We start from the raw sequence: 10,690 nt of genomic DNA on the forward strand, positions 1-10,690 counted from the left end.
ACTTTGCAGATTTGAATTTACTTTGATGTCATCAGAAATCTCAGCAAATAACCATGGTTTATTTACATTAAAGCTGAGATTATGCATATGAAGCTCTGCATTTGTTCATGCAGGATACGGTAGCCCAGCCTCCCAGCTCCAACAGCCAAACACAGCTCTTTCTCTCAACTCAGTGGTGTACACAAATACTTCTTACTAATCCCTGCTTGCATTCATGCTGATGCACCACACTGCAAAGCTTAACCTCCTCCACCCCAGCTACCTCCTTTATAGCATGAGCTTATTGCACCCTCATATTCAGATTCATACTACTATGGATTAATTGATTTGAAATAATTTTATTGTATTCAGTATGCATCGTCATCAATGTATCCAGCCAGAGAACCACTCTTTTAGAGTACAAGGCCCCAGGCTTGTGAGTTCCTTGCCTAATGGTTGTCTCTACCCCTCGCAGGTTTGTGTCCATCAGAGATACCCAGCATGTAATAGAAGAAAGAAATGGAAAAGTAAATATATCACAGAACAAAGAGTAATACATTACCAGATTCTTCAGGCCTGTTTTCCATGAATAGTAAAATCTAAAGGAAGCCTTAACATCGCTCGGATGCAAATATGACCGTGAGGCGACGTGCAGATAATAAAAAATTTGCAAATGCAAATAATGAAAGCGTGCTACAGGGTGGGAAAAAAGTCACAAAGACACTTTGAATGAAAACATTAAAGACACCTGCGATGCAGACGGCATCTGTTCAAGCAGCAAAGGTACTTTTCTGTACAAATATCTTAAAATAAATGTAATAAAGTTTGTGTGATTAAACAAAAAAAAAACCACAAAGGAAACTTGTTATTTCTCCTGAGAACAATTTTCCAAAAGGAGACAAGGAAAGGAAGAGGAACACGATGACTAGAGATGGGAAAAAAGGCAGCAAAGGCGTCCCTGATGGCCTCTTTTTCGGGCAGCGATTTCAAGATAGAGACAGGCTCTTGTCCTTCTGTGTGTGCGGTGTGTGAAGAGAGAGTAATTGAGCCTCCCTTCATCCAATATTTACCCACCAAACCGAAGCAATCATGCGAATTATGTTTACTGGGAACCAAGTGTCTAGTCTTCCTCTTTATCTTTCTCTCTCTTTTTCACTCCTCATTCCTTGCTCACTCTCGCTCTCCTGGCAACTCGACGCCGCATCGAGAACCAAGCCAGGAGCGAATCACATAGACACACATGGGGGGAAACAGGCCCATCTGTATTGATGATGGCCTAATTTAGATCTCTTTATTGGACTGATTTACGATGGCCAGACAAATCTGGGCATCTGGACATAAGTGTGTGTCTGTCTAGATGAGTATACACAACCTGATACACAATATCCTCAATCTTTCTGCTTGTGTTTTCCTACCTTTCTGTGAATCAGCGGTGTCCTTTTCTCCCTCGTCGTAGCCTCGTTTTGATGATGACGCACTTCATCCTGAAACATTTCAAAAACACACAGATCGTCGCACTGAATGAGGCTGTGCAAACGCCGCGGCACAAAACACGAGGTCAAGGTGACTGAAGCGCTTATTGTCCCTCTGCACGTGGCATTTTTTTGTTTCACAGCTCTTTAGATGGAGATATTAATGAGAGCGAGGCAGAAATAGAGTTGAGGGATTCTAAATTTTTATTCAGATTTTGTTGCAATTAAGATGCCTCGCTCAAGGAAATCTAATAAAAACAAGCGTAGATTTGAAATCCAGAGGCCAAGGGTCAAGAACAGGCACATCAAAACAGAAGAAATATTAAGAAAAAAGACTTGTTTAACAGAGTGGACTCGTCTGCTTTTTAAGATAAAAGCAAATTTGAACAACTAAAGGATGAAGAGATGTAATCCAGGAGGAGGAGACGCCTCAAAGGAGCATCTATCTTAAAGATCAAGCTCAAGTTTAAACTTTTAGTTTCCCCTGTGGGCATTTTCACCGCAGGCTCACTTTGGGGGATTTCTGTTTCTTTGCAGATGATAGAACAAGAAGATTTAGCCTTTTGAAAGAGCTACATCTTGAGGAACTTGAGTCTCATTGACTACAACTGAGGTTTTACTTCCTGCCGTCATATTACCTCTAAAAAAGCATAACCAAGCTGACTGCTGAGATTTTAAACAAAGCAGCATCACTTAAAACAGCCAATTGTCAGCATCTAACTTCTAAATTAGACTGATTTATACTTTACCCAACCCAGCCCTCCGCTAGTGATGGTGTTCAGTAGTAGTGCTAAATGGAATAGTTTGGAGTTAAGCTGGTGTTTATGAACATTGTGGCAGCAAAGCAGTAGGTATTAACCAGAGCTACATTGCCTACTAGTGGTGGGCAGCTGAATTGCAGTTTATTTGGAGCATTTGTGGGCCTGGGATGACTAGGGCTGCAAGCAGCACTGAAGGGCACTTGCACCCCAGTGCGTTTTGGGGTGTGTTGGGGCCCTGTGACAAAGTCATGATATTGATGTATAAATGTATTCAGGATCAATGAGTGATCACCCCTGTGAAGTCTGGTGATGATTGACCCTAGCACTAAAAAGTTAAATGGCATTATTGGTGTATTTTCACTGCAAAAAATGTAGAAAAAGTAGATTAAGTTTGGGCTCTGATAATGGCCTTGCCCTATGGGGAAAACTCACAGAATGTACAACTTTAAATCTCCAGGTTGTCTAGTATGAGCAAAAAAAAATGTTGTGTAAATCAGATGAAACCTCTTGGAGTAGTTTATTAAAACATCAAACTTGTGAATCACCCAATTTGCCAAAATCTGACACTTCACCGTTTGTAGTGCACTTCTTGTAAGTTTAAGAGAATGGCCCCAAGAGACTTTTGTTTTCATCTAATCATGATACATATGTGTACCAATTTCCATGCATGTAGCTTTTAGTAAGTCCCCTATCTCATGTTTGGGCTCCCCTGGGGCTCCTGCACAATGGACTTGCATGACTCAACCAAAACATGAACATATCCACTGGGGGAAAATTTTCTGTAAAATTTGGTTAGTTTTTGAGGATGCAAAAGCCCATAAATTAGTGATTCTTCTGACAGAAAAATTATGCATACAGATACAGCAGGGTCTTAATAGGTCTGTGCTGTGACTAGTAATTCTGATGCCAACAACAAAGCCATTTGAATTTGACTGTTCAGCTAAATAACTGTCTGTATCCTGGTGCTCCACAAGTTTTGCTTGTGTAACTGTATACCATTGTTTAAATACAGGATTAAGACCTAAAAAAGGAGAAAAAAATGTTCAAAAGTAGTGCCAACGACTTGGTCTGCTTTACTATGTATCTCAGGTCATTTTGCACTGAGAGGCAGCCACTTGCAATACTTGATCAGATATACACTATATTGCCAAAAGTATTCACTCACCCATCCAAAAAATTGAAATCAGGTATTCCCATCACTTCCATGGCCACAGGTGTATAAAATCAAGCACCTAGGCATGCAGACTGTTTCTATAAAACTTTTGTAAAAGAATGGGTCGCTCTCAGGAGCTCAGTGAATTCCAGCGTGGTCAGTGATATTATAACAAAGTGGAAGCAATTGGGAACAATAGCAACTCAGCCACCAAGTGGAAGGCCGCGTAAAATGACGGAGCGGGGTCAGCGGATGCTGAGGCGCGTAGTGCTCAGAGGTCACCAACTTTCTGCAAAGTCAGTTGCTACAGACCTCCAAATTTCATGCGGCCTTCAGATTAGCTCAAGAACAGTGCGCAGAGAGTTTCATGGAATGGGTTTCCATGGCCAAGCAGCTGCATCCAAGCCATACATCACCAAGTGCAATGCAAAGCATTGGATGCAGTGGTGTAAAGCACGCCGCCACTGGACTCTAGAGCAGTGGAGACGCGTTCTCTGGAGTGACAAATAACACTTCTCCATCTGGCAATCTGATGGACGAGTCTGGGTTTGGCGGTTGCCAGGAGAACGGTACTTGTCTAACTGCATTGTGCCAAGTGTAAAGTTTGGTGGAGGGGGATTATGGTGTGGGGTTGTTTTTCAGGAGCTGGGCTTGGCCCCTTAGTTCCAGTGAAAGGAACTCTGAATGCTTCAGCATACCAAAAGATTTTGGACAATTCCATGCTCCCAACTTTGTGGCAACAGTTTGGGAATGGCCCCTTCCTGTTCCAACATGACCGTGCACCAGTGCACAAAACAAGGTCCATAAAGGCATGGAGGAGAGAGTTTGGTGTGGATGAACTTGACTGGCCTGCACAGAGTCCTGACCTCAACCCGACAGAACACCTTTGGGATGAATTAGAGTGGGGACTGAGAGCCAGGCCTTCTCGTCCAACATCAGTGTGTGGACCGACGTCATATTAAACCCTATGGATTAAGAATGGGATGTCACTTAAGTTCAAATGCGAGTCAAGGCAGGTGAGCGAATACTTTTGGCAATATAGTGTAGAAGACAAAGCCAACTTTTTGAAAAAAAGAGTATTAAATTGCCCTGTACACCAGATTTTATGGTACTTTACTTTCTCTTTAGAAAGTTTGACCTGTGGTACTTGTGGTGGTTGTGGAGAAACAGACGTCCTTTGTAAAAATAGATTAAAACAGTCAATTCCAAAATTCTTTTTTAATGATTGTACATTCTAAAAACTAAATAAGTGGCCAGGCAAAACTAGGGTTATTAAAAACTTTGCATTTGTGAGGAAATGTGAAATAAGGAGTTGATCTAGTACGTGCTGTGACCATGATGAAAATGACTGATGGTTAATACTGCAAAATAAGAGATTTCAGATCAGAACTTTCCCTCTTTAGAAAATCGATGTGCAAACGTTTAACGTTGCTATCAACACAGAAATCCTGCCTTTGTTTATCTTTGCTGTGAGGGTGTATTTGTGTCTACAGTCTAGTCTAAAGTGAGACAGTGACAGAGGGCCTCATTGAAATAACCGCGGTCTCAGGGGTCCAGCTAAAAAGAGAGAGAGGGCAGTGAGAGTAGACGGACTATATGAGAGTCCAGGGAATCATTTAGTGTGTGTGTTAGAGTGTGTGTGTGGAGGTGATTCATCCGTTGTGGTGGCGGCTAACCTTGGCATGTCCTGCCACGCGTGACGGGGTTACACCAAGACGCCGATCGTCCTCTGCGGATGTACGTGTGAGTTTGTCGGGGTGCATGTACCTCGTCTGGAGGAGTCAGCGTGCAAGAAAAAGAGACAAAGAAGAAGAAAAAAAGGGAGAGGGGAGGGGGTTACACTGCTCAGGTTGTTTAGTGTCTTTGAATGATCTTGCCCCCGGGAGAAAGGGCAGAAAAAAGAAGAATGAAAAATGTGTGTGCGCCATTGTTCTGCCGTCACACAAACACACTCTTAAAGAGGCGGTGATGACAGTATATTTATGCCTGCATGTGGAAAGGACAATTGGATCTGTGCAAGCCTTTCCCTCTGGTTTAAACCCACACTGACTGATCACAGACAACTGTTCACCTGCCATCGTCAAGGACTGTGTCATCCGTCATATGTGCATAAGGAACTCTGACACACGCAGCTAGAGGCTGTTAAGAAAGGAGAAGTATATTTAGAGAAGTTGAGAGCTGAAGAAGAACTCTGGACAGGAATAGTAAAATATGGACACCTGAAACACACGCAACCTACTTCTTCAGTATTTACAGCCAGAGAGGTGCTGCTGTAATACAGTTTTGATTTACATTTAAGAGGTGTGATTGCCTCTTTGTAGACGAGTACCTCACACAACCCTACTCCAAAACCCCGAACTATACCTTTAAAATACAGGGCAGCACATCGACGCCAGGTGATACAACCATTTTCACAAGCTTAAAAATCCAAGATATGCATAAGACACAACAGCACTACAGTGAAGACAAAATACTAGAGTATAGCAGCAGTTTATTAATAGTGACTACTGAAGGAGTATTCGACAATATGAAGTGCTATGTGGAGCTTTATGACTCTGCTCTTGTACTCGAAAATGTCATTTGGTTTGCTCGTCTGCTTGCTCAAATCTCTCATTTGCTTGTAAAAAAGACTTTACAATCAGAAACTGGTGTTAAATTTGCCTTGACAGTGAAAGTGTAAAGGCAAGGATTTCTCTGTGAATTAGTCCCTTATTTTTAGGTGTAAAGTTCAGGTGTCTGTATATTTTTGATTTTATACAGTTACTTTATTTTTTTCTCTTAACAAATTCTGTGCTCAGGGTAATCAGACGTTTGGTATGAAAGTTGCACATACTTCCTGCCAAACTGGCGAGATATTGGGTGCAAGCCATCACCAGTGAGACATCCTTTAATGAATCATGTTTGTGTTGTGGCCAGTTGTTGAAGCTTTTCTTTTTAAAACTAAGAGCTCAATAAATTAAGGAATGGCAATATGACCAATATGTGTCACTTCCTGTTGCCAGTAGGGGGGCTGTGATGAGATGTTTGCATGTGGGCACATTTAGTGTGATGGCGTTGTCTTGCAAGACAGAGCAGAAGATCACTGAGTATTGTATACTAAAGTTAAAATAGGTTAAAGTCATTTGGCATCATCGAAATGCCTTATTTTGAAATTGAGATGAAACTGATGGGTTTCCTGTTGGGATTAGGGCATAGCTCCAAGAGGCTTTTTTGTAGGTCTTATAAAGACCCATATACAAACCAAATATCATCAGCCTTGAATGAATGATATGCAGGGGCTTAATATTTAAAGGAAAAATGCAAAATATCAGAGGTGGAAATGTTTAATTGCCAGAAGGGGGCACTGTAATGAAGTTATAATAATAATGATGTATAAATAATTCAGGATTTATTCAGGATCAATGTGTGATAATCCTTGTCAAGTTTGGTGATGATTGACAAAAGCAGTAAAAAGTTATGAGGCATTATTGGTGTATTTCAACAGCAAAAATGTTCAAAAAGTAGTTTTAGTTTGGACTCGGGTTAGGACCCCAACCTTATGGTGAAAACTCACAGTTTGCACAACTTTAGATCTGCAGGTTGTCTAGTGTGAGCACAAAAAGTCTGGAGTCAGTTGTATGAAATCCCTCAAACAAGTTCATTAAAACATGGAACTTTTGAATTTCCCAAAAATGCCAAAATTTGACATTTAGCTGTTTGTGGTGCACTTCCTGTACATTTTAGAGGATGACCCCAAGAGACTTTTATTTTCGTCTAATCATGATACATATGTGTACCAATTTTCATGCACGTAGCTCTTGTCCAGCCACCTATCTCTTGTTTGGGGCCCATGTTTCTACCACAACACCAAAATTTCAACTGGGGGACTGTTTTCTGTAAGGTTTGGTGAGTTTTTGAGCATGTTAAAGCCCAAAATTAGATTTTTTTTTTCTGAGTTAAAAATAATGCATACAGATACAATAGGGTCCTTGTTAACCCTAGGTCTGTGTTTGGGCCCTAATTATTGTTTTAAGTCAACATACATATAAAGACAGTTCTCCACAAAGTTAATATGCTCCCCATACTGTACTTGTGCAGTTGCAGAGAAAACAAGGTTCCTTATTTGTTGCATTAGTTCATCATTAATGTGTTGTTGTTCATTAAGTAAAGGAAGTTAAGTGAAAGAAGTTCCTCTTTTTCTTGAAACCATCAAAAGAGCCTCTCATAATTTCCCTTTTTTCTCTTCTGCTCTCCTCCTCCCTCGCCCACTTCCCTCTCATTTCTTCCTCCAGGTTCCTGATCGATTCCTGGAGGTGGCCCAGGTGACCCTTCGTGAGTTCTTCAACGCCATCGTCGCAGGAAAAGACGCGGACCCCTCCTGGAAGAAGGCAATCTACAAGGTGATCTGCAAACTGGACAGCGAGGTTCCCGAGGTTTTTAAATCCCCAAACTGTCTACAAGAACTCCTCCACGACTGACTAGGACAAATGAAACGAGACAAACCTCCAAGGAGCGTGAGAAGACTTTAAGATAAGACTTTATTCAAGTTGAACTTTCCTGCTTTAAGTGGAGGTCGTTTTTGTTCATCTTTTAAAGGAACCTGCCCTTGAAATGTTTTATAAAGCAAGAAAATATTCCTCATCAAGACTTCTATGAGGGCTCGGACTCATGAGTCACCAAACTAACACGTTACATCAAGACTTTTATAAATTAAAAGCAAAACAGAGAAAAAGAACCTCATTGCACTTACAGAAAAGCTCCTTCTTGCTGAAGAATCCTCTTCGTTTCTGGAGAAACAACGGATGAAGACGACGTAGGATCCAGAGCGAGCTAAAAATAAAGAAGATAATATATAAAAATCTTTTTATTGTGGATGTTTTTAAGTTTCATGGACATTTTTTGAGAAAAAAAAGTGATGTTTCTGTATTTTTCCTCCTTTGTATAAGCCTCTCTTCTATGATCCCTCACATAGACACAAATGCACACACAAATGAAAACACACAAAGACACACAATCTTCTTGAATAGGAAAGCACAGTAGCATTCCCAAATCCTCACCTGAATCCACACAAACAAACTTAGTTGTTGTTTATTTCCCTTATTTCCCCCTTTTTTTACTGTACTGAGACGTAACGGGTGTGTTTATTTGATTTTTGACTGTGTGGCCCCACCCTTCCCTGGACGCCCCTCTTGACTCAGGTACCCAGAGCAACAGGAATAAACAATTTCTCTCTAATTTCTTTGAATATGAGTAAAACGTTGGTCCAAAATGAAGGTGCACTGTATCAAAATGTGTTTTAAACAGTAATAAATCCTGTTAAAAAAGGTGAAATATGTAACCTTTATGCATCAAAATGTCAAAAAGATCACAAATATGTGATGTAGTTCGCTTTGCTGTTTGCCTAAATCACCCTAAATGTTTAATGATGTTTCAACCCAGAGAAATACATCAATGGTTTTAAATTATCAGCCTTTCTTATGGAAAAAAAGCAGATTATAGGTCAGAAATTAAGAACTGGAGACAGCGGAAATGTTCATGTAAGCATCGACCCACATAATCCCACGCTACTTAACAGCGCCATTAAGTTATGCCTTTTATCATTGTTTCAATAAAGGACCTCTCTGCTAGGACTTTTAAACTACATGTTTGGCTTTAGCTTGACTTCCTTTACTAAATTATTGCACCAAACCTACAGACAGCTTTATGAGAAAACCTTAAATGCTGTTATCTACGATTTGTGACAAATTTATCTACTTCAAGAGGTAATTTCAAAGTGAAGAACTGTGATTTCTTTTTGACAACAGTCTTAAAGCTCTTGTGAGGAATCTTTCATTAGTTGTGAAGCAGACCAACCGTACGGCTGAATCTAGCATCTTCCATATAGCAATGGTCATGTTTCTGACTGCAGTTCAGGTCAGTGGGCCTCTTTGTTGGCATTACTGCCCGGATGTAAAGATATTCTTAAATTTTGAAAAATTCCCAACAAATCAGATTTATCTGTAAGGAAAAGAAGGAAGTTAGGATCACAGAAGGTACAAAATGTGACAAAATGCTGAAAATGAACTAAGGAAACATGTTTCATAGGCTTTCAGATGCATTTTTTTCTTCATGATTTAAACTTTAGGTTGTCCCTAACTATATATATATATATATATATATATTCTTTTATTTTATTTTTTTAGTGCAAATGTTATTGACATATTGATTATTTTCTAATTGATTCAAGAAGTGGATTTTGTTTTTTGTTTGTTGTTTTTTTTTTTTTTTTTGCCACTGATTTTGATAGATTGTTATTTTTTGTGTAGCTACAAAAAAAAAAAAACCCTCAACTTTGTCCCCTGGAGCCCTTAAACAGACACCAAAAATAAACAGCCTTCATGAGTAATAAAAACATAACACACACCAATACATTCCAATTATCTTTTCATTATTTTTAACCCTGAAATTAAATTTATTTCAAACGTTCATATTTTTTGTTGTTGTTTGCAGGCAGGTAGAAATGTACAATCCTGTCTCTTAACGTCTATCTCTATTAGCAGGTGCCCCTGCTCTGCATTCTGCTCTGGGGTTGGCTGCTTCTTGCTTCACAAACTTTTTTATGACGCAGACAGGGTCAAGGAATACAAAGACGCCATTTTCAAATGAGTAAACTTGGCTTATTACCCTGGAAGTCACTTTGTGTGTGTCAGGGTTAAAGCTGGAGCTTTAAAACTGCCATTAAGATGTCAAACTGTGGCAGAAATTATATGCTGTGTAATTTATGTAATTTCAGAAGCTGTACACTGGTTTGCTTTTTATAACCAGCTAAAAACTCCTCACAAGAGCTTTTTTTTTCCTAATAATACCAGAAACAAAAGTGATCATTCCAGTTTCTTGTGGTCTGTGGATCATTTTCTAAACATCCCATCATTCCTATACAAAACAGGCATATCAACTTTGATTCATGGTGCTTTGATAAAGGTTAATCTAAAATTTTGTCACATTACAAGAATTTTAAAGTTTGATATGGTTTGAGCAGAAATCAAGATGGATTTGGATGCATGTTTTGATAGCACAGCAATAGAATCAGAAGTCCTTGGCACACAGTTTTTGGTGATTTCTTATTTTTAAATACTAAAACTTGCAGGAAAACTCCTTTGCAGTGTCTAAATTCAAATCATATGCAGATGACGTTTTTCTTTTGCTTGCAAAACTTTTTATACAGAAATATGTTGTTTTTATCCTAATTTTGTACTTTTCAAAATATCAAATCAAATTAAATAAACCCAGCTCTCTATGATTTTGCTCTGCTCTGGGGGTCAAGAGGGGCGGCTGCAGCGACCAGGTCATGTGTGAAGTGTTTAAGG

General features: G+C 39.6%; 1 protein-coding gene across 1 annotated transcript in view; it reads left to right on the top strand.

Moving 5' to 3' along the window:
- The window catches only part of prox1a (prospero homeobox 1a), a 60,198-nt gene extending 50,729 nt beyond the window's left edge, over positions 1–9,469 (top strand). Inside the window, exon 7 of the mRNA XM_041781897.1 lies at positions 7,637–9,469. Coding sequence (XP_041637831.1) covers positions 7,637–7,822 — 186 coding nt within the window. The 3' untranslated portion in view covers positions 7,823–9,469. The remainder of the gene's footprint in view (positions 1–7,636) is intronic.
- Positions 9,470–10,690: the final 1,221 nt, after the last annotated feature.

This window comes from Cheilinus undulatus, linkage group 24, assembly GCF_018320785.1.
Source record: "Cheilinus undulatus linkage group 24, ASM1832078v1, whole genome shotgun sequence".
In the NCBI taxonomy this organism is placed as follows: Eukaryota; Metazoa; Chordata; class Actinopteri; order Labriformes; family Labridae; genus Cheilinus; species Cheilinus undulatus.